Source organism: Oncorhynchus kisutch, linkage group LG10 (genome assembly GCF_002021735.2).
Source record: "Oncorhynchus kisutch isolate 150728-3 linkage group LG10, Okis_V2, whole genome shotgun sequence".
Lineage (NCBI taxonomy): Eukaryota > Metazoa > Chordata > Actinopteri > Salmoniformes > Salmonidae > Oncorhynchus > Oncorhynchus kisutch.
Window position 1 is genome coordinate 66193659 of NC_034183.2, and position 25093 is coordinate 66218751.

The window sequence follows — 25093 nt, forward strand, 5'->3', positions numbered from 1 at the left end:
GCGGCAATGAAATATATTTTTGGGAACCGTTTCAGTGTCTTAGGAGTGCTGCTTTAAAATGTTTGGATTCTTCTTGGAAATTTTTGGGTGATGTTTAGTTCTTTAATTCTGTGGTTTTAAAGGTTGCTGATAACCTAATAGGAGTGTGTGTGTGGACGTGTTTAACTATACTTGTGGGGACCCACAAGAACAGTAAACAAACAAAAACTGGGTACATTTTGTTAGTCCCCACAAGGTCAAATGCTATTTCTATGGGGTTTATGGTTAAGGTTAGAATTAGTGTTAAGGTTAGGATGGAAAATAGGATCTTGAATGGTACTACATTTGGTGTCCCACACTGTGTCCCACAATGTGGGAGTATTAGTATGTTCGATGTTGTCTTGAACAGGTGGCTAAGCCAGCATGGAGAATATATATACACACACACACACACACACACACCCTAATGATTAATAGACTGAGTCAAGTCCCTGTCTAGTGTCTTGTTTGTGAGTGGATGTGGTATATGAGCAGAGCACACGTTAATTGTTGGGAGGTGTGTGTTTGCATGGCAGCTTTATTTAACGGTTGATGTATTGATTGGTGTGGCAGAGATCATCTGTTAATGGCTGGTCTTCCTGTATATGATTTGATGTGTGTGTTGTCTGATTTGTCCATTAGAATGTGTAAGGTGATAGATGGTCTAATACTGCTGATGTCTGTCTATCTGTCTGGTTACTGTAATGTATACAGTGTGAGTAGACTGACTGACTGATCTTCCCTCTGTCTTTTTCTTTTTTTCTTGTATTAATTTTTCTCATTCTTTTTCTCTCTCGTCTCCTGTCTCTCCGTCTAACTCTCCCTCCATGTAGGTGAGTGTGGTGCAGGACTCGGTGAACATCTCAGGTCAGAACACTATGAACATGGTGAAGGTGCCAGACTGCAGGCTGGCCGATGAGCTGGGAGGGCTTTGGGAACACTCCCGCTTCACTGACTGCTCCCTGTGTGTGGCGGGACAGGAGTTCCAGGCACACAAAGCCATCCTGGCAGGTAAGACTACTTTTGTCTCGCACGCCACGCACGTGCATAGTGACCACACAGAACACCAGGCTGACACCAGACCGACTTCTTACCGATATTGACACATCAATGACAGAAACACTGACTATGGGCTCTATTGTAACAAACCTAATGCTATGTTAAATCTTAGCGCTGGCGGTAGTATTAGAAATATTTTTGCTATTTTCACAACCAGAATTATGGCCACAGTAGCCGGCGATGGAGCGAAAGGTCTGGACTTATAAAACACATTGTAGGTGTGTCGAGGCTTGGTCCCACACTGACCAATCGGAACATGCTCCATGACTAAATGTGTAGTTGCTTTAAGTTGTTTATTTACTGTCTTTTATGTATAGCGTTGTCATCAACTCCAATTTGAATATTAGTCCGTTATAGCCTAGTTCGTTAAATATCCTTCCCCATATTTGCTAAATATTTTCAACATGTTTGCATTCCACATTGTTTTAATTACATTGCTATAATATGGAAATACATGGTCTAACATAGGCTAAACCATTCACACTGATATATGGGCTAGGCCTACTGTAAATTGCAGTGTGGTCATGCCAAACATAGTCAATAAGCAAGACTAAATTCACTTGGCTATCGATAAGGCCTAAAAAGAAAGTGTATAATTATAATAACTAAATAGCAGGGCCTCCTGAGTGGCGCAGCAGTCTAAGGCACTGCATCGCAGTGTTGCGGCGTCATTACAGCCCGGGGTTTGATCCTATAGTGCGGCGCACAATTGGCCCAGCGTCGTCCGGGTTAGGGGAGGGTTTGGCCGGGGCGGCTTTACTTGGCTCATTGCGCTCTTGCCACTCCGGCGGGCCGGGCATCTCCAGGCTGACTTCGGGCGTCAGTTGAATGGTGTTTCCTCTGACACATTGGTGCAGCTGGCTTCCGGTTTAAGCGAGCAGGTGTTAAGAAGCGCGGCTTGGCGGGTCATGTTTCGGAGGACGCATGACTCAAACTTTGCCTCTCGTGAGCCCTTTGGGGAGTTGCAGCAATGAGACAAGATCGTAATTGGATTGCAATTGGATATCACGAAATTGGGGAGATAAAAGGGGTGAAATTACAATAAAAAAATAAGTACTAAACAGCAACTTGCTTGTTTTAAATAAGCTATGTTTACATTTAGAGTTGAAGGCACGTTGGCATATCATACAGAGAAAACATGGACTATGTAGGGTTTTACAAACATCCATACTTTTTAAAGGAGCTGGATAAAAGATCCAAAATAAAAAAATAGAGAGGGTGAATGTCCACTCACTGTTATACTACTCGTAAATGTAATATTTTATAAACTTGACAGATCATATTTGCACTTCTACAGAAATAGTAGTTAGGGTCTCAACTTACTGTTGCGAGTTAGAATAGTAGAAACACAAGGTGCAATTTCTAAATGTGTTTATCAGCAGGTCTAGATTTTTTTATTTTGAACCTTTATTTGACTAGGCAAGTCAGTTAAGAACAAATTCTTATTTTCAATGACGGCCTAGGAACAGTGGGTTAACTGCCTGTTCAGGGGCAGAATGACAGATTTGTACCTTGTCAGCTCGGGGGTTTGAACTTGCAACCTTCCGGTTACTAGTCCAACACTCTAACCACTAGGCTACCCTGCCGCCCAATGTGAGTTATAGATCTGTCATTCTCATTGAAAGCAGGTCTAAGAAGCTGTAGATCTGTTCAATGAACACTATTTCTATGCTACCCGTTCATAAGTTTGTTTTTGCGTCTCTTTACTTTTGGTTTTGTACAACAGCTGTAAACAACTGAAAATACATGATTTTTTGTTATTGAAAATGTATTTCACAGTGGTTTAGATGTTCCAATGATTCTCTACACTGCTTGTTTTGTGACAAACTGAAATTAGGCGAACTATTAGAATTTTAGCTGCCAGGATATAGGGGAGGGATTTCTGCATATTGCACCTTTTTAAAACTGCAACATTTCCTCTACACCCCATGGCAAAATAAAAAAACGTCAAACTTAAAAACATGGCTTTCTACTGTCAACGTGGGGGGCGGGGGTCAACCAAAATGTTCTATTTGCAGACCCTCAAGCAATCGTGGCCCGTCATGATAAGTTTGGATTTTTGGGGGCCTTCCAGTCCCATCAAAGTTTCCCATCCTTGCCATAAACCCATAGATGGCGAATCTTTCAAATAAGTAGTTTTTTAAGCAAAAAAACAAAGCAAAGGCCTCCCGGGTGGCGCAGTGGTCTAAGGCACTGCATCGCAGTGCTAGCTGTGCCACCAGAGACTCTGGGTGTTTCCTCTGACACATTGGTGCGGCTGGCTTCCGGGTTGGATGCGCGCTGTGTTAAGAAGCAGTGCGGCTTGGTCGGGTTGTGTTTAGGAGGACGCATGGCTTTCAACCTTTGTCTCTCTCGAGCCCGTACGGGAGTTGTAGCGATGAGACAAGATAGTAACTACTAACAATTGGATACCACGAAATTGGCGAGAAAAAGGGGGTCAAATTCCAAAACAACAACAACAAAAACAAAGCACTTTAAAAAAATATATATAATAATTAAACTAACAACAATATTTCTAAACAAGATCGGGTCAGAAGCATGATATCATAAATCACATCTCTCGTTCCATGAGCGTAAGGCAATGTGTGCACACGTAGACTTAGGGCTCTTGGGCCGGAGGCATGGATGTTTGTCCTATCCATTGAATATAGTTTACACACTAACCATACAATAGGCGTAGTTAGAACAAACATAGCCAATGTATTTTTAAATAGTCTATTGCAATAACTTAATTTTCCTAAACTGACTTCCTACAGTCACTGACACCTTTCATTCCATGGGCATCGCACATAGGCCTAATGAGTCCAAACTTTTCACAGTAGCTGCATGGATAAATATCATGTCCAATATAAAGAAAAAACTTGAATGTCTTACTGTTTTTATGCCCATGCAATTTTTAAAAATAAAAGATTGCTTATAGGCTACTGATTATGCTACTGTGAGTCTCTACTGAGCAAATCAATGCTATAACCAATTGCATTTCCACAAAATCCAGCTTTTGGTGAGTCTTAAATATCACCAGAAGCTCTGCTTGAAATTGGGACAATGGCACACGTATTTAAGGACACCCCAAATATTTCCACTCTTCCCACCGCAGCGCACTTGAGCTGATATAAGACAGGTAAATTACCAACCCTTGCTCCAGGGTTGTTAAATAGTGTAGTTCTGGCTTTTAGAAGTTGAAATTGCCAAAGAGCAGGCAATCCAGTCATTTTGAGACATTTTAATTGTGTGCTACTGTGGCATTGGGGTCTTCACTCTCTCTCTCCAACCCCCTCATCTGGCTGTCTGCACCTCCCTCTCTCCTTTTCTCCTTCTCCCTCGCTTCTTCCACTACCTGGGTTAGGTGACACCCACTCCCCTCATTGTTCTCCTTCTCCACTACCATTCCTGTGACAACTCTCCGGGCCGTTAATCGCTGTGGAGACGGACAGAGCAGGGTCAAAAGGGCTGTGGAAGTGTGTGTGCTGGCTGAGCGGAACGCTTTAAATTGGCTTCTTATTGGTCATGTGATCTAAAACAGTGTGTGGTGCTTCTCTCTCTGTCTACTGCAGAATGAGCTCGGCACTGCATCTCTATAATACCCTCACACAGCTATGGTACAACACTCACACAAAACAACTCTCAGCTATGGTACAACACTCACACAAAACAACTCTCAGCTATGGTACAACACTCACAGCTAAACGACTCTCAGCTGTGGAACAACACTCACACAAAACGACTCTCAGCTATGGAACAACACTCACAACAAAACGACTCTCAGCTATGGAACAACACTCACAACAAAACGACTCTCAGCTATGGAACAACACAACAACAAAATGACTCTCAGCTATGGTACAACACTCACACAAAACGACTCTCAGCTATGGTACAACACTCACACAAAACAAATCTCACCTATGGAACAACACTCACAACTAAACGACTCTCAGCTATGGAACAACACTCACAACTAAACGACTCTCAGCTATGGAACAACACTCACAGCAAAACGATTCTCAGCTATGGAACAACACTCACACAAAACGACTCTCAGCTATGGAACAACACTCACAACAAAACAACTCTCAGCTATGGAACAGCACTCACAACAAAACAACTCTCAGCTATGGAACAGCACTCACCACAAAACAACTCTCAGCTATGGAACAACACTCACCACAAAACAACTCTCAGCTATGGAACAACACTCACACAAAACAACTCTCACGTATGGAACAACACTCACAACTAAACGACTCTCAGCTATGGAACAACACTCACGCTAAACGACTCTCAGCTATGGAACAACACTCACGCTAAACGACTCTCAGCTATGGAACAACACTCACCACAAAACAACTCTCAGCTATGGAACAACACTCACACAAAACAAATCTCACGTATGGAACAACACTCACAACTAAACGACTCTCAGCTATGGAACAACACTCACGCTAAACGACTCTCAGCTATGGAACAACACTCACAACAAAACGACTCTCAGCTATGGAACAACACTCACAACAAAACAACTCTCAGCTATGGAACGACACTCACAACAAAACAACTCTCAGCTATGGTACGACACTCACACAAAACAACTCTCAGCTATGGAGCAACACTCACAACAAAACAACTCTCAGCTATGGAACAACACTCACAACAAAACAACTCTCAGCTATGGAACAACACTCACAACAAAGCAACTCTCAGCTATGGAATAACACTCACACAAAACAACTCTCAGCTATGGTACAACACTCACAACAAAACGACTCTCAGCTATGGAACAACACTCACACAACTACTCTCGGCTATGGAACAACACTCACAACAAAACAACTCTCAGCTCTGGAACAACACAACAACTCTCAGCTATGGAACAACACTCACAACAAAACAACTCTCGGCTATGGAACAACACTCACAACAAAACAACTCTCAGCTCTGGAACAACACAACAACTCTCAGCTATGGAACAACACTCACAACAAAACAACTCTCAGCTATGGAACAACACACAACAAAATGACTCTCAGCTATGGAACAACACACAACAAAACGACTCTCAGCTATGGAACAACACACAACAAATCGACTCTCAGCTATGGAACAACTCACAACAAAACGACTCTCAGCTATAGTACAACACTCACACAAAACAACTCGCAGCTATGGTACAACACTCACAACAAAACAACTCGCAGCTATGGTACAACACTCACAACAAAACAACTTGCAGCTATGGTACAACACTCACAACAAAACAACTCTCCACTATGGAACAACACTCACTACAAAACAACTCTCCGCTATGGAACAACACTCACACAAAGCAACTCTCAGCTATGGAACAACACTCACACAAAACAACTCTCAGCTATGGTACAACACTCACACAAAACGACTCTCAGCTATGGTACAACACTCACAACAAAACAACTCTCAGCTATGGAACAACAAAACAACTCTCAGCTATGGTACAATACTCACAACAAAATTACTCTCAGCTATGGAACAACACTCCAGGTGTCCTACTCCCAAGCACACTAGGTGCTCTACTACTCTACTCATAGAGAGGGATCCCATTTCTTTATTAGAAAAACACATGTAGACTATGAAACAATGATGTTTTAGAGGGGGACCCCAAATTCTATCCTATTCCCTAGTGCGCTACCCCGGTCAAAAATAGTGCACTATATAAGAAATAGGGTGCCATTTGGGGCACATCCTTAACCCCTGGTTCTTCAGTGAGAGCTAGTGCTGCTGGTCAAACTCATTGAAGATGGCTTCATTAGGCCTTTGGCGTAGTAGTAGCAGGACGGTGTGTACCGGAGACTGTTCGTTCTTTCCACTGCCCCTGTGGCAGACAGACAGATGGGAGACACTAAACTATTCTTTCTCCTCTCTCCTTCTCTCTCCCCTTCTCTCGCTCACTTGCTCTATCAATCTATCCATGTACAAATGACCTCAACTGACCTGTACCCCCGTACATTGACTCGGTACCGGTACCCCCTGTATATAGCCTCGTTATGTTACTTTTTATTTGAGTTTATTTAGCAAATATTTTCTTAACTCCATTTCTTGAACTGCATTGTTGGTTATTAAGGGCTTATAAGTAAGCAATGTATTTGGCGCATACATTTTGACCATACATTTTGATGTGTTCTCTCTACCCCTCCAGCCCGATCGCCAGTGTTCAGTGCCATGTTTGAGCATGAGATGGAGGAGAGTAAAAAGGTGAGTGTTGTTGACAGTGTTGTGACCTGAACAGTCCTGTGTCTCAGTGGGGAGTGTCTTCACATCTTTCTCTCTGTTGCATCATCACTAGTTCAGACAGGGATCAAATCAAATCAAATGTATTTATATAGCCCTTCGTACATCAGCTGATATCTCAAAGTGCTGTAAAGAAACCCAGCCTAAACCCCCAAACAGCAAGCAATGCAGGTGTAGAAGCACGGTGGCTAGGAAAAACTCCCTAGAAAGGCCAAAACCTAGGAAGAAACCTAGAGAGGAACCAGGCTATGTGGGGTGGCCAGTCCTCTGCTGGCTGTGCCGGGTGGAGATTATAACAAAACATGGCCAAGATGTTCATAAATGACCAGCATGGTCCAATAATAATAATAATAATAATAAGGCAGAACAGTTGAAACTGGAGCAGCAGCACGGCCAGGTGGACTGGGGACAGCAAGGAGTCATCATGTCAGGTAGTCCTGAGGCATGGTCCTAGGGCTCAGGTCTTCCGAGAGAGAGCGAAAGAAAGAGAGAATTAGAGAGAGCACACTTAAATTCACACAGGACACCGAATAGGACAGGAGAAGTACTCCAGATATAACAAACTGACCCTAGCCCCCCGACACACAAACTACTGCAGCATAAATACTGGAGGCTGAGACAGGAGGGGTCAGGAGACACTGTGGCCCCATCCGAGGACACCCCCGGACCAAACAGGAAGGATATAACCCCACCCACTTTGCCAAAGCACAGCCCCCACACCACTAGAGTGATGTCTTCAACCACCAATTTACCATACTGAGACAAGGCTGAGTATAGCCCACAAAGATCTCCGCCACGGCACAACCCAAGGGGGGGGGGGCGCCAACCCAGACAGGATGATCACATCAGTGACTCAACCCACTCAGGTGACGCACCCCTCCCAGGGGCGGAATGAAAGAGCACCTGTAAGCCAGTGACTCAGCCCCTGTAATAGGGTTAGAGGCAGAGAATCCCAGTGGAAAGAGGGGAACCGGCCAGGCAGAGACAGCAAGGGCGGTTCGTTGCTCCAGAGCCTTTCCGTTCACCTTCCCACTCCTGGGCCAGACTACACTCAATCATATGACCCACTGAAGAGATGAGTCTTCAGTAAAGACTTAAAGGTTGAGACCCGAGTTTGCGTCTCTGACATGGGTAGGCAGACCGTTCCATAAAAATGGAGCTCTATAGGAGAAAGCCCTGCCTCCAGCTGTTTGCTTAGAAATTCTAGGGACAATTAGGAGGCCTGCGTCTTGTGACCGTAGCGTACGTGTAGGTATGTACGGCAGGACCAAATCAGAGAGATAGGTAGGAGCAAGCCCATGTAATGCTTTGTAGGTTAGCAGTAAAACCTTGAAATCAGCCCTTGCTTTGACAGGAAGCCAGTGTAGGTAGGCTTGCACTGGAGTAATATGATCACATTTTTTGGTACTAGTCAGGATTCTAGCAGCCGTATTTAGCACTAACGGAAGTTTATTTAGTGCTTTATCCGGGTAGCCAGAAAGTAGAGGATTGCAGTAGTCTAACCTAGAAGTGACAAAAGCATGGATTAAATTTTCTGCATCATTTTTGGACAGAAAGTTTCTGATTTTTGCAATGTTACGTAGATGGAAAAAAGCTGTCCTTGAAATGGTCTTGATATGTTCTTCAAAAGAGAGATCAGGGTCCAGAGTAACGCCGAGGTCCTTCAGTTTTATTTGAGACGACTGTACAACCATTAAGATTAACTGTCAGATTCAACAGAAGATCTCTTTGTTTCTTGGGACCTAGAACAAGCATCTCTGTTTTGAGTTTAAAAGTAGAAAGTTTGCAGCCATCCACTTCCTTATGTCTGAAACACATGTGTCTAGCGAGGGCAATTTTGGGGCTTCACCATGTTTCATTGAAATGTACAGCTGTGTGTCATCCGCATAGCAGTGAAAGTTAACATTATGTTTTCGAATGACATCCCCAAGAGGTAAAATATATAGTGAAAACAATAGTGGTCCTAAAATGGAACCTTGAGGAACACCGAAATTTACAGTTGATTTGTCAGAGGACAAACCATTCACAGAGACAAACTGATATCTTTCCGACAGATAAGATCTAAACCAGGCCAGAACTTGTCCGTGTAGACCAATTTGGGTTTCCAATCTCTCCAAAAGAATGTGGTGATCGATGGTATCAAAAGCAGCACTAAGGCCTAGGAGCACGAGGACAGATGCAGAGCCTCGGTCTGATGCCATTAAAAGGTAATTTACCACCTTCACAAGTGCAGTCTCAGTGCTATGATGGGGTCTAAAACCAGACTGAAGCATTTCGTATACATTGTTTGTCTTCAGGAAGGCAGTGAGTTGCTGCGCAACAGCCTTTTCTAAAAGATGTCTACACGGTTACTGTACCCTTCCAGAATGTTGCCTCGTCTGCATGGAGTTGGCAGGCTCACTGTAAGATCTATAACTGTAGGATTTGTGGGAGTTTGACCAAAATAGATCCTTGGTGTGTGTGTGAGCCCCGTGCCATGGTGGGTCCTGCTCATCTGATAGGGATGTGGTGAGATTGAACATCAGTGATTTAGAGGTTGTGTTGGCAGAATATTGATGCGGGCCCTGCTTAAATGGGGAAATTATAAAGCACACAGCGAGGAAATGCATCTTAATTGGTATATAAGTGGGCGTCTTCATCAGGGAGAGGGGGAGGAATGTGTCCCCATTTGATAGAGATAACAGATTCACCAGTCTATAGAGGGAGAATAAATGCGTTTGTAAATAAACACAATAATAGCCAAGTCTTGTGTGTGTGTGTGTGTGTTGGTAGATCATGAAAGATCACGTGTACTCTCTGTACAGCACAAATGTTTGTGTCTGTTGGTGATAAACAAACACGTGTATGTCTGTGCTAATGTGTAATGGGTTGATTTGTAGTGTGCTGTTTTGTTAGTGTCCAGAGTGGAACATTAATGTACTATGAGCTGTCTGTATACCCGGCCTGACCCCGCTGAAATACCTCAGGTCGCTGTGACGACGATAAACCAGCAACATAATTGGTTTACTGCCTTGTTCTGCCTCTCGGAGCAGAGAAAAGGGTTCAGGGTTACCGTTACCGTGCCGACGAGCGATAAAGAGCGCTTGCCGTTGGCTGCAGGCACCGTTCGTTGGGAACGAATGCTCCGGATTAATTCCAGGAATCGACTGTGGAGGAAAAAATACATCTAAAATGCTGTTTTCAATTTTGGGGTTGAACGTGTTCAGACTGTTTCAGAGGTGTTCTGGTGCTCTGGTCTGCTCACAACTATTTGGTGTGTGTGTGTGTGTGTGTGTGTGTGTGTGTGTGTGTGTGTGTGTTTTATATGTATAAACATGAATGATAAAGTAGATAGTAAAATTTGCTTTACTGAGCAAAAATATAAACGCAGCGATTTTACAGAGTTACAGTTCATAAGAAAATCTGTCAATTTAAATAAATTCATTAGGCCCAAATCTATGGATTTCAAATGATTGGGCAGGGGCGCAGCCATGGGTGGGCCTGGGAGGGCATAGGCCCACCCACTGCGGAGCCAGGTCCAGCAAATCAGAATAGGTTTTTCCCAACAAAAGGGCTTTATTACAGAGTTACAGGCAGACAAACACTCCTCAGCACCCCCTTCCTCTTCCCCCCCCCGACTGTCCCGCAGGTGAAGAATCCAGATGTGGAGGTCCTGGGCTGGCGTGGTTACACGTGGTCTTCAGTTGTGATGCCTTTTGGATGTATTGCCAAATTCTCTAAAACGGCGGTTAAGGCGGCTTATGGTAGAGAAATGAACCTTAAAATCTCTGGCAACAGCTCTGGTGCACATTCTTGCAGTCAGCATGCTAATTGCACGCTCCCTCAACTTGAGACATATGTAGCATTGTTTTGTGTGACAAAACGTTACATTTTAGAGTGGCCTTTATTGCCTCCAGCACAAGGATCACCTGTGTAATGTACATGCTATTCAATCACTTTCTTGAGATGCCGCACCTGTCAGGTGGCTGGATTATCTTGGCCAAGGAAAAATGCTCACCAACAGGAATGTGAACTGATTTTGTGCACAAATTACCTTTTTGTGTGTATGGAACATTTCTAGGATCTTATATTTCAGCCCATGAAACATGGGACCAGCACTTTACATGTTGCGTTTATATTTTTGTTCAGTGTAGATAGATGGTTAACTTCACCTGTCTGAAATGAGTTAAGCATACTGCGTCATTGGAAGACTGCTGGAACAGGATCACAGTCAATGGAGTGTTCATAATGGAGTGTTCATAATGGATCTGATGTTGGGAAGTTGTGGTAATATAGGCTCTGAGCACTGCCCTCGGTCTCTTCTCTCCTCCTCCAGAACCGTGTGGAGATTAACGATGTGGAGCCCGAGGTGTTCAAGGAGATGATGTGCTTCATCTACACGGGCAAAGCCCCCAACCTGGACAAGATGGCTGACGACCTGCTGGCTGCGGCTGACAAGGTTAGTGTGGGTGGAGGAGGAATGAGGTGTGTATATCGTATCTGATATTATATTGTATGGATGAGTGAGTATATCATATGTTATAATGTTCCCTGGCGTACAGTATGTTATGTTCATGTGTGTGAGGTGTATGTGATGCTATGTACCATATGTAGTGGTCCTGTGTGCAGAATGATGCTAGGTCTATGTGACTCTAAATAAATTAACTGAATGTGGCAGAATTCAACCTCCATAACTTCCTTGGTTTTCTGTCAACATATTTGAGTATTTTCTAGGACCCTGTTGATACACGAGCGCACACACACACAAACACACACCCTACATTGTTTGTGTTAAGTGCTGCCCTTCGCTCCTCAAGGATTCCTTTTGTGACACTCCCTCATCTTAACTCTGCATTCATCCTCTCTCCTCCCATTCATTTCCTTCCCTCTCTTTTCTCATGCAGTGTGTGTGATTTATTTAATAACGGTGCATGTGGTTAACTCTGTAGGGAGCTGCTGGAATAACTGGAGGCCAAGGCCAGGTCTCACTAAGATCCTCCTTACCCCTCTGATGCTATCCCAGCAGCCTCTCTGGCTACACAATAGTACAGCTCTTATGTAATACACACACACACACACACACACACACACTTCTGAATCAGTTCTCCTGGCTGCAGTCTGAAGATTAGCTTGTTGTGGGGCTTTGTGTGTGGGTACGTACACTATATATTAGAGGTCGACCGATTATGATTTTTCTACGCCGATACCGATTATTGGAGGACCAAAAAAAGCCGATACCAATTAATTGGACAGTTTAAAAGTAAAAATTTTAATTAAAAAAATTAATTTAAATGTCTAATAATGACAATTACAACAATACTGAATGAACACTTATTTTAACTTAATATAATACATAAATAAAAAAAATCTAATAAATAATGAAACGTGTTCAATTTGGTTTAAATAATGCAAAAACAAAGTGTTGGAGAAGAAAGTAAAAGTGCAATATGTGCCATGTAAGAAAGCTAACGTTTCAGTTCCTTGCTCAGAACATGAGAACATATGAAAGCTGGTGGTTCCTTTTAACATGAGTCTTCAATATTCCCAGGTAAGAAGTTTTAGGTTGTAGTTATTATAGGAATTATAGGACTATTTCTCTCTATACGATTTGTTTTTCATATACCTTTGACTATTGGATGTTCTTATAGGCACTTTAGTATTGACAGTGTAACAGCATAGCTTCCGTCCCTCTCCTCGCCCCTACCTGGGCTCGAACCAGGAACACATCGACAACAGCCACCCTCAAAGAAGCGTTACCCATGCAGAGCAAGGGGAACAACTACTCCAAGTCTCAGAGCGAGTCACGTTTGAAACAGTATTAGTGCGCACCCCGCTAACTAGCTAGCCATTTCACATTGGTTACACCAGCCTAATCTCGGGAGTTGATGTGCTTGAAGTCATAAACAGCTCAATGCTTGAAGCACAACGAAGAGCTGCTGGCAAACGCACGAAAGTGCTGTTTGAATGAATGCTTACGAGCCTGCTGGTGCCTACCACTGCTCAGACTGCTCTATCAAATCATAGACTTAGTTATAACATAATAACACACAGAAATATGATACTTAGGTCATTAATATGGTCGAATCCGGAAAATATAATCTCGAAAACAAGACGTTTATTCTTTCAGTGAAATACGGAACCGTTCCGTATTTTATCTAACGGGTGGCATCCATAAGTCTAAATATTCCTGTTACATTGCACAACCTTCAATGTTATGTCATAATTACGAAAATTCTGGCAAATTAGGCGGCCCAAACTGTTGCATATACACTGACTCTGCATGCAATGAACGCAAGAGAAGTGACACAATTTCACCTGGTTAATATTGCCTGCTAACCTGGATTCCTTTTAGCTAAATATGCAGGTTTAAAAATATCAACTTCTGTGTATTGATTTTAAGAAAGGCATTGATGTTTATGGTTAGGTACAGTTTGGAGCAACGACAGTCCTTTTTCACGAATACGCACCGCATCGATTATATGCAACGCAGGACACGCTAGATAAACTAATAATATCATCAACCATGTGTAGTTATGATTATGATGATTGATTGATAGTTTTTTATAAGATAAATTTAATGCTAGCGAGCAACTTACCTTGGCTTACTGCATTCGCGTAACAGTCAGGCTCCTCGTGGAGTGCAATGTAATCAGGTGGTTAGAGCGTTGGACTAGTAAACTGTAAGGGTGCAAGAATGGATCCCCCGAGCTGACACGGTGAAAATCTGACGTTCTGCCAATGAACAAGGCAGTTAACCCACCTTTCCTAGGCCATCATTGAAAATAAGAATGTGTTCTTAACTGACTTGCCTAGTTAAATAAAGGTGTAAAAAAAGCCACAGCCATTTCTGACAGGTGTACAAAATCAAGCACACAGCCATGCAATCTCCATATACAAACATTGGCAGTGGAATGGCCTTACTGAAGAGCTCAGTGACTTTCAACGTGGCACTGTCATAGGATGCCACCTTTCCAACAAGTCAGTTTGTCAAATTTCTGCCCTGCTAGAGCTCCCCTGGTCAACTTTAAGTGTTGTTATTATGAAGTGGAAACGTCTAGGAGCAACAACGGCTCAGCCGTGAAGTGGTAGGCCACACAAGCTCATAGAATGGGACGGAGTGCTGAAGCTCGTCGCGCTTAAAAATGGTCTGCTCTCGGTTGCAACACTCACTTCCGAGTTCCAAATTGCCTTTGGAAGCAACGTCAGCATAAGAACTGTTTGTCAGGAGCTTCTATAGCCGAGCAGCCTAGCGTCGTCTGGAGTGGTGTAAAGCTCGCTGGAGCAGTGGAAAGCGTTCTCTGGAGTGATGACTTGCGCTTCACCATCTTGCAGTCCGACAGACGAATCTGGGTTTGGCGGATGCCCCAATGCATTGTGCCAACTGTAACATTTGGTGGAATAATGGTCCAGGGCTGTTTTTCATGGTTCGGGCCAGGCCCCTTAGTTCCAGTAAAGGGAAATTTTAACTCTACATCATACAATGACATTCTAAATGATTCTGTGCTTCCAAATTTGTGCCAACAGTTTGGGGAAGGCCCTTTCCTGTTTCAGCAGGACAATGCCCCCGTGCACAAAGCGAGGTTCATACAGAAATGGTTTGTCGAGATCGATGTGGAAGAACTTGACTGGCCTGCACAGAGCCCTGACCTCAACCCCATCGAACACCTTTGGGATGAATTGGAACGCCGACTGCGAGCCAGGCCTAATCTCCCAACATCAGTGCCTGATCTCACAAATGCTCTTGTGCCTGAATGGAAGCAAGTCCCTGCAGCAATGTTCCAACATCTAGTGGAAAGCCTTCCCACGAGGCTGTTATTGCAGCAAAGGGGGGACCATCTCCATATTAATGCCCATGGTTTTGGAATGAGATGTTTGACGTTCAGGTGTCCATACTTTTGGTCATGTAGTGTATATGTGATGTGCCCATTTTCACACAAGGACACACTCGCCTATCTGTCAGTGTGTGGACAAAAGTGGCCTTTTGTGAGTGACTTTCTGCCTCAGAGTTGTGTGTGTTTGTCTACACTGTGGGTGTACTGCACCGTGGTGTGTTGAGTTGGACACCCAGGGTTTAACAGGACATCAGATAAATCACCTTTCAGTGTTTACACACTACCATGATCTCTGCTCTCTCTCCCTGGTTCCCGCGCTCCACCTCCACCACTCACTGTCAACACTCCTTTTCAAACCCTCTCCCTCTCTCTCAAAGTCAAACTAGCTTCATTGACGTGACAGGAGCAATTTGATGTTATGAAATCATTACACAGTCCAGCATTTCCTGTTGTAAATGGTGATAGATAGCAAATGTATTAGTTTTCTCCCCCCCGTCTCTCTGTCAGTATGCTCTGGAGAGGCTGAAGGTGATGTGTGAGGATGCTCTGTGCACCAGTCTGTCTGTGGAGAACACTGCAGAGATCCTCATCCTGGCAGACCTGCACAGTGCAGACCAACTCAAAACACAGGCTGTGGACTTCATCAACTAGTGAGTGGCACACACACACTGCACCCCGCTCTCATTCTATACCTCTCATTCACACACACTGCACCCCGCTCTCATTCTATACTCCTCACTCACACACACACTGCACCCTGCTCTCATTCTATACTCCTCACTCACACACACACTGCACCCCGCTCTCATTCTATACTCCTCACTCACACACACACTGCACCCCGCTCTCATTCTATACTCCTCACTCACACACACACTGCACCCCGCTCTCATTCTATACTTCTCACTCACACACACACTGCACCCCGCTCTCATTCTATACTCCTCACTCACACACACACTGCACCCCGCTCTCATTCTATACTTCTCACTCACACACACACACCGGCACTGTAGCTCTCACTCAGAACACACTCTATATACCTAACACATACCGTTACTGTACCCCTCACTCAGAACACACTCTATATACCTAACACATACCGTTACTGTACCTCTCACTCAGAACACTCTCTATATACTTAACACATACCGTTACTGTACCCCTCACTCAGAACACTCTCTATATACCTAACACATACTGTTACTGTAACCCTCACTCAGAACACTCTCTATATACTTAACACATACTGTTACTGTACCCCTCACTCAGAACACTCTCTATATACTTAACACATACCGTTACTGTACCCCTCACTCAGAACACTCTATATACCTAACACATACCGTTACTGTACCTCTCACTCAGAACACTCTCTATATACCTAACACATACCGTTACTGTATCCCTCACTCAGAACACTCTCTATATACCTAACACATACTGTTACTTTATCCCTCACTGAGAACATTCTCTATATACCTAACACATACTGTTACTGAACCCCTCACTCAGAACATTTTCACATTTTCGCTAAATGCCTAACACAGAAATATCGTCATTAATTTTCACTGGGAGCTCGATTACTCTTTTTGGAAATAGTATTTTACCTCTTCTCAGACCAATTTTATGCCATATTAACAGGGGCAATTTAGCAGCAAACATGTTTTGACAAATCTAAACTTGTATGGCAGGTGAAAAAAATGTATACTTTGGGTTTTCAGAATGAGGCCCTTTCTCTACTTCCTCAGAGTCAGATGAATTGGTGGACACCATTGTTATAGCAATGTGTCCAGTATGAAGGAAGTTAGAGGTAGCATGCTAGCAGATAGCCATAGACTTCGAGGCATTGACTTGCAAAACTACCTCTTATCTTCCTTCATACACAGAGACGTTAAAATGGTATCCACAATTGTATCTGTCTTTGGGGAAGTAGACAAAGGGCTTCATTACCAATGTCCCGAAGTATCCCTTTAACTAGAGCGATCCTCAATGACCGAGGCCATACACGGCATGAGGTTGCTCCTCAATGTGCTGGTTGTTTATGATTCGTCAACATTAATGTGAACACGACATTACTCTTCCCTTTAGTCAACACTGACGAAGGCCATCCATTGAACTTGCCATACCAATAAGGGCATTTTAATTATGTGAAGAGGGCCTTGGTCCTCTATATTCTGTACTCTCTTCAGTCCCTACTCCTGCACATATCCACTCTTTTCTTTCTCCGTCTGAGTCGTTTTTTCCTTTCTCAGTCACCCTCTCCCTGTTACCTCTCCCCCTCTCTCATACTCTGTCCTCTCTCTCTCTCTCTCTCTCTCTCTCTCTCTCTCTCTCTCTCCTACTCCTCTGTCCTCTCTCTCTCTCTCTCCTCTACTCCTCTGTCCTCTCTCTCTCCTCTACTCCTCTGTCCTCTCTCTCTCTCTCTCTCTCTCTCTCTCTCTCTCTCCTCTACTCCTCTGTCCTCTCTCTCTCTCCTCTACTCCTCTGTCCTCTCTCTCTCTCCTCTACTCCTCTGTCCTCTCTCTCTCCTCTACTCCTCTGTCCTCTCTCTCTCTCCTACTCCTCTGTCCTCTCTCTCTTCTCTCTCTCTCTCTCTCTCTCTCTCTCTCTCTCTCTCTCTCCCCTCTACTCCTCTGTTCTCTCTCTCTCTCTCTCCTATGTTCTCTCTTTCTCTCTTTCTCGCTCTTTCTCGCTCTCTTTCTCTCTCCTACTCCTCTGTCCTCTCTCTCCCTCTCTCTCTCTATCCTCTCTCTCTGTCCTCTCTCTCTGTCCTCTCTCTCGGTCCTCTCTCTCTCTCTCTCTCTCTCTGTCCTCTCTCTCGGTCCTCTCTCTCTCTCTCTCTCTCTCTCTGTGTCCTACTCCTCTGTCCTCTCTCTCTCTCTGTCCTACTCCTCTGTTCTCTCTCTCTCTCTGTCTCTCTCTCTCTGTCCTACTCCTCTGTTCTCTCTCTCTCTCTGTCCTACTCCTCTGTTCTCTCTGTCTCTCTCTCTCTGTCCTCTCTCTCTCCTGTGATTCCACTCCTAATCCTGGTCATTAATTGTGGTTATGGGCATTATGCCAGTTTAATTTGACTGTATTGTTGTTGTTGTGGAAATTGACCATGAGGGACTCTGGCTTGCAAAGCGCTATCAACCCTCCTCCCTCGGACAACATCGACAACAACTGAAATCAATAAAGAGGACGAATATAGAAAAGAAACTACACAATGTAACCAATAAACCCCAGACCTCCCCCCCGCCCTGCATTCAACACCACTGTTAGCCCCCATCTCTCTTCCTCTCGCTCTCCTTCCATTTTCTCCCTCCCTCTCTCCTTCCTTCCCTCCCTTCGCTTCTCCTTCATCTCCCCCTCCCTTCTTTTATAATTTTTTTATTTTATTTCACCTTTATTTAACCAGGTAGGCTAGTTGAGAACAAGTTCTCATTTGCAACTGCGACCTGGCCAAGATAAAGCATAGCAGTGTGAGCAGACAACAAAGAGTTACACATGGAGTAAACAATTAACAAGTCAATAACACAGTAGAAACCAAAGGAGGAGTCTATATACAATGTGTGCAAAAGGCATGAGGAGGTAGGCAAATAATTACAATTTTGCAGATTAACACTGGAATGATAAATGATCAGATGGTCATGTACAGGTAGAGATATTGGTGTGCAAAAGAGCAGAAAAGTAAATAAATAAAAACAGTATGGGGATGAGGTAGGTGAGAAAGGGTGGGCTATTTACCAATAGACTATGTACAGCTGCAGCGATCGGTTAGCCGCTCAGATAGCTGATGTTGGTGAGGGAGATAAAAGTCTCCAACTTCAGTGATTTTTGCAATTCGTTCCAGTCACAGGCAGCAGAGTACTGGAACGAAAGGCGGCCAAATGAGGTGTTGGCTTTAGGGATGATCAATGAGATACACCTGCTGGAGCGCGTGCTACGGATGGGTGTTGCCATCGTGACCAGTGAGCTGAGATAAGGCGGAGCTTTACCTAGCATGGACTTGTAGATGACCTGGAGCCAGTGGGTCTGGCGACGAATATGTAGCGAGGGCCAGCCGACTAGAGCATACAAGTCGCAGTGGTGGGTGGTATAAGGTGCTTTAGTGACGAAACGGATGGCACTGTGATAGACTGCATCCAGTTTGCTGAGTAGAGTGTTGGAAGCCATTTTGTAGATGACATCGCCGAAGTCGAGGATCGGTAGGATAGTCAGTTTTACTAGGGTAAGCTTGGCGGCGTGAGTGAAGGAGTCTTTGTTGCGGAATAGAAAGCCGACTCTTGATTTGATTTTCGATTGGAGATGTTTGATATGAGTCTGGAAGGAGAGTTTGCAGTCTAGCCAGACACCTAGGTACTTATAGACGTCCACATATTCAAGGTCGGAACCATCCAGGGTGGTGATGCTAGTCGGGCATGCGGGTGCAGGCAGCGACTAGCATCACCCCCAGCCCCCTGGGCCCGGCCTGCTCTCCAGCTGTGGCTGCTCTCTCTGTGCCCTTTGCTGGTCTGCTAACCTCAGGCACAGCTCATAGCTCATAGCTCACAGCCCATTGGCCATTAGAGGGAGCAGGGGGTACATGTCCCTACCAGGGAACTGGGTCAGAGGTGGGCTTGGATGTCTGGGAGGTATTCTGCTGGACACACATTGACTTTCATTAACACACACACACACACTAATACACAGAACAAATGTCATTAAAGGCCATGTATGTGTGTGCGTGATAGTGCAGTACTGCACCCTGAGGGTGTGAGGAGGCTGGGGATTCCCACAGGGCCCAGTGGTATGCAGTCTGTCAGGTTTGTGTGGAGAATGGAGGGAGAGGCCAGGTTAGAACAGTGCTAATATCTCTCCTTCTCGCTCTCTGCCTCACTCTTTCCTCCTCTCCTTCTGACTTTTCTCTCTTTGTCCCTCCCCCTCTCTCGCCCCTTCCTCTTTCTCCCCCACCTCTCTCTCTCTCTCTCTCTCTCTCTCTGTCTCTCTCTCTGTCTCTGTCTCTGTCTCTGTCTCTGTCTCTGTCTCTGTCTCTATTCTCTAGTCATGCTGCTGAGGTGATGGAGACGTCTGGCTGGAAGTCCATGGTGGCATCCCACCCCCACCTGGTGGCTGAGGCCTATCGCTCCCTGGCCTCGGCCCAGTGCCCCTTCCTAGGACCCCCACGCAAACGCCTCAAACAGTCCTAGTGTCCCTGGATCCCTTGCCCAGCTCTGCTCTGCCCTGGGACCACAGAGGGGTCTGCTCTCCTCCTCCTCCAGGCCCCCTCCAGAACCTAGAGATGCCCAGATTGATACCAGAGCTCCTCTCTCCCTCCTCCCTCAGCTGAAAATACAGGGGGGATGGTGTGGATTTGGTACAAAGACGATGAAAAAAAGGGATGATCCACCCTGATAACTGAATATAGACAGTGACTACCTTGTCTTACCCTGTACACCTGTAGAGAACAGAGTGTTTGGGTATAGGAGGGAGGTAGAAGTTGTAAATGCATTTTTTTTTTACTTTACTTTTTTTTTAAGTCCTCCTTGTAGCATTGTGTAAAAACCCAAGCTTTATGTATGAAATCAGAAAAACAAACAAAAAAGACAATTACCAAAAATGGACAAAGAGAAAGTTTTGGGTGATGAAGTGCCACCATGTCCCAGTCATCTTCCCTGAGCAGAGAAACACCCTGTAGTTCATGTTTGACATCCATCTTGTACAAAATAACATTTTAAGCATTTTTCTTGCCGAAGGGCAAAAAGAAAGGTGATTTTTGCAAGAAACAAGATGGAGATGAACACGTTTTAATGTTCAACATGTCCAACCTTTTTCTCTAAGAAAAACGACATACAAAAACATATTATATCAACTGTTTTTACTCTGACCCTTTTCAGGACTACTTTCCTCATTGGTGGAATTAGAACGCACTCCTGCGTCACTGTCAAAACGCTAACAAATGTTTTGTCTCAACACAAAATACAGCTATTTTGGATTGTAAAAGCCTTGTTGTCTTTCAGTATCTACTGAGTTGTCATTAGTGTGTGTGTGTGGTGACCATGTCTGCCAACGATTGACTGGTTAAACACTCATTTGAAACCGCTGCACTCAGCCCTATTTACATCTCATCCACACATGATCAAAGTCTGCTAAATCCCCTACACACACCTCATCTTACTGTACTGTAAGTGCCAGGGTGTGTCTGGTGTATAGCCTTTCCTGTTGGCACTGTCAGTTCTAGTTGTGTTTGACTTGGTCTTAGTGTGCTTCCTGTCTGTGACTACAGATGTAATCTCCTCGGTCCGCTGGGCTAATGGTGTGTATTTGAACAGGATTTGTCTCTGTTGACCGAGGTTGTAGCTCAGCAGGACTCCTATCAGCACTCCCATCACCCTGAAGTCTCTAGAGAAGCTGTTTCCACACCAGTCTATCAGTCATCATCTGCCAGATGTCCCAGCCACCTCTGTCCACTAGCTAACACACCGTCCAGACTGTACAGTAGCTACAATTGTGGCCCAAAAGGCACCCTATTACATGTTTAGTACAATACTTGTGACTAGGGTGGCCATTTGGGAGACAACCTACATCTCTTTTAGGATAGAATTTGTGTGATCCCTGGTATTATTAGTGTAGAGAGAAGGAGCATGTAGGAGATGGACACCTGAGTGGTCACAGGCTAAGCTAGGCTAGTGGGGGGGGGGGGTCACAGGCAGAGCTAGGCTAGTGGGGGGGATGGTCACAGGCAGAGCTAGGCTAGTGGGAGGGGAGGGAAAGTGGTCACAGGCTAGGCTAGTGGGAGGGGGGGGGAGTGGTCACAGGCAAAGCTAGGCTAGTGGGGGGGGGGGGGGAGTGGTCACAGGTAAAGCTAGGCTAGTGGGGGGGGGGGGGAGTGGTCACAGGCAAAGCTAGGCTAGTGGGGGGAGGGGGGGGGGAGTGGTCACAGGCAAAGCTAGGCTAGTGGGGGGGGGGGGGGGAGTGGTCACAGGCAAAGCTAGGCTAGTGGGGGGGGGGAGTGGTCACAGGTAAAGCTAGGCTAGTGGGGGGGGGGGAGTGGTCACAGGCAAAGCTAGGCTAGTGGGGGGGAGGGGGGGGGAGTGGTCACAGGCAAAGCTAGGCTAGTGGGGGGGGGGGGGGTCACAGGCAAAGCTAGGCTAGTGGGGGGGGGGGGGGGGTCACAGGCAAAGCTAGGCTAGTGGGGGGGGGGGGGGTCACAGGCAAAGCTAGGCTAGTGGGTGGGGGGGGGGGGGGTCACAGGCAAAGCTAGGCTAGTGGGGGGGGGGGGGGGGGTCACAGGCAAAGCTAGGCTAGTGGGGGGGGGGGTGGTCACAGGCAAAGCTAGGCTAGTGGGGGGGGGGGGGGGTGGTCACAGGCAAAGCTAGGCTAGTGGGGGGGGGAGTGGTCACAGGCAAAGCTAGGCTAGTGGGGGGGGGGGGGGGTGGTCACAGGCAAAGCTAGGCTAGTGGGGGGGGGGGGGGGTGGTCACAGGCAAAGCTAGGCTAGTGGGGGGGGGGAGTGGTCACAGGCAAAGCTAGGCTAGTGGGGGGGGGGGAGTGGTCACAGGCAAAGCTAGGCTAGTGGGGGGGGGAGTGGTCACAGGCTAGGCTAGTGGGGGGGGGGGGAGTGGTCACAGGCAAAGCTAGGCTAGTGGGGGGGGGAGTGGTCACAGGCAAAGCTAGGCTAGTGGGGGGGGGGGGGGGTGGTCACAGGCAAAGCTAGGCTAGTGGGGGGGGGAGTGGTCACAGGCAAAGCTAGGCTAGTGGGGGGGGGGAGTGGTCACAGGCAAAGCTAGGCTAGTGGGGGGGGGGGGAGTGGTGACAGGCAAAGCTAGGCTAGTGGGGGGGGGTGGTCACAGGCAAAGCTAGGCTAGTGGGGGGGGGAGTGGTCACAGGCAAAGCTAGGCTAGTGGGGGGGGGGGGTGGTCACAGGCAAAGCTAGGCTAGTGGGGGGGGGGGGGAGTGGTCACAGGCAAAGCTAGGCTAGTGGGGGGGGGAGTGGTCACAGGCAAAGCTAGGCTAGTGGGGGGGGGGGGGGGGAAGTGGTGTAGAGGCCAGAGAAACTATGCCATTCTGATATAGTACTGTTTGCACAATAGCCTCTGAGTATGCTTTCCAGACACTGCAACCATGGCAAAGACTCTGCCGTTAAGATAAAGGTTTGTGTGTGTGCATGTCATCTTGAACCACATTGAGTGTATTTCTATATGTACTGTTTAGTCACACTTCCTCTTACTAAGCCTTGTCCTTGAATTGATGTCAGGTCTCCTTTATAATACCAATAAGTCTGTCTTTGAGGAGAGAGAACTCCTCTGAGCTGGCTTCTTTACTTTACATACTCATGTTCTAGCTTCCCTTGGGTGTGTTGGGGCTCTGTCAGCGGTTTAGACCATTGGGGAGAGATGGCTGGATAGAGGGATAGATGAGGAGAGGCGTGTGCTATTGTCATACATGCTGTAAAAGTCTGTCGCTCTGTCCTTCCTTCCCCTCCTCCCTCTCCCTCTTTCCCATGCCTCTCTTAATGGGAGTGAGAGATGAGCCAGCAGGTCAGTGCTGTAAACTGGGTAACAAGCTCTGTGGCCGTGTCAGCCCGCCACAGCTAAAGACGAGAAGCCGGCCTTAAGATTGATGTCCACTGCTCCACTCTGCCCTGCAGCAGGAAGAAGAGGGATGGAGAGAGGGGTGAGAAGGGGAAGGGAGAGGAGAGGAGGAAGATGGGGGGGAGGAAGATGGGGGAGGAGGAGGAGAAAAGATGGGGGGGGGGGGCGGGGCGGAGGAGGAGAAAAGATGGGGGGGAGGAGGAGAAAAGGAAGAGGGGGGGAGGAGGAGAAAAGGAAGATGGGGGGAGGAGAAAAGGAAGATGGGGGGGGGGGGGAAAGGAAGATGGGGGGAGGAGAAAAGGAAGATGGGTGGGGGGGAGAAAAGGAAGATGGGGGGGAGTGCGGAGGAGGAGAAAAGATGGGGGGGGGAGGAGAAAAGGAATATGGGGTAGGAGAAAAGGAAGATGGGGGGGAGAAAAGGAAGATGGGGCGGAGGAGGAGAAAAGGAAGATGGGGGGGAGGGAGGAGGAAAGGAAGGTGGGGGGGAGGAGGAGGAGGAAAGGAAGATGGGGGGAGGAGGAGGAGGAGGAAAGGAAGATGGGGGGGGGAGAGTAGGATGGGGAGGAAAGGAAAGATTGGGGGAAAGGAAGATTGGGGGGAGGAGGAGGAAAGGAAGGGGGGGAGGAGGAGGAAAGGAAGATGGGGGGAGGAGGATGGGGAGGATAGGAAGATGGGGGGGGGGGAGGGAAGGAAGATGGGGGGGGGGGGGGGAAAGGAAGATGGGGGGAGGGAGGAAGGAAGGAAGATGGGGGGAGGGAGGAGAAAAGGAAGATGGGGGGGGGAGGAGGAAAGGAAGATGGGGGGGAGGAGGAGGATGGGGAGGAAAGGAAGATTGGGGGGAAAGGAAGATTGGGGGGAGAGGAGGAGGATGGGGAGGAAAGGAAGATTGGGGGAAGGAGGAGAAAAGGAAGAGAAAAGGAAAATGGGGGAGGAGGAGGAGGAAAGGAAGATGGGGGGGAGGAGGAGAAAAGGAAGATGGGGGGGAGGAGGAGAAAAGGAAGATGGGGGGAGGAGAAAAGGAAGATGGGGGAGGAGGAGAAAATGAAGATGGGGGAGGAGGAGAAAAGGAAGATGGGGGGAGGAGAAAAGGAAGATGGGGGAGGAGGAGAAAATGAAGATGGGGGAGGAGGAGAGAAAAGGAAGATGGGGGGGAGGAGAAAAGGAAGATGGGGGGAGGAGAAAAGGAAGATGGGGGGGAGGAGAAAAGAAGATGGGGTGGAGGAGAAAAGGAAGATGGGGGGAGGAGAAAAGGAAGATGGGGGGAGGAGAAAAGGAAGATGGGGGGAGGAGAAAAGGAAGATGGGGGGGAGGAGAAAAGGAAGATGGGGGGGAGGAGAAAAGGAAGATGGGGGGAGGAGAAAAGGAAGATGGGGGAGGAGAAAGGAAG

The 25093-nt window shown here is 46.5% G+C and overlaps 1 protein-coding gene across 1 annotated transcript in view; it reads left to right on the plus strand.

The window, feature by feature from the left end:
• Positions 1–21116, plus strand: part of LOC109882227 (speckle-type POZ protein) — a 101808-nt gene extending 80692 nt beyond the window's left edge. The window contains exons 7-11 of the mRNA XM_031834831.1: positions 852–1029; positions 7250–7305; positions 11657–11779; positions 15660–15802; positions 20179–21116. Of these exons, the coding sequence (XP_031690691.1) occupies positions 852–1029; positions 7250–7305; positions 11657–11779; positions 15660–15802; positions 20179–20323 (645 nt within the window). The 3' untranslated portion in view covers positions 20324–21116. The remainder of the gene's footprint in view (positions 1–851; positions 1030–7249; positions 7306–11656; positions 11780–15659; positions 15803–20178) is intronic.
• Positions 21117–25093: the final 3977 nt, after the last annotated feature.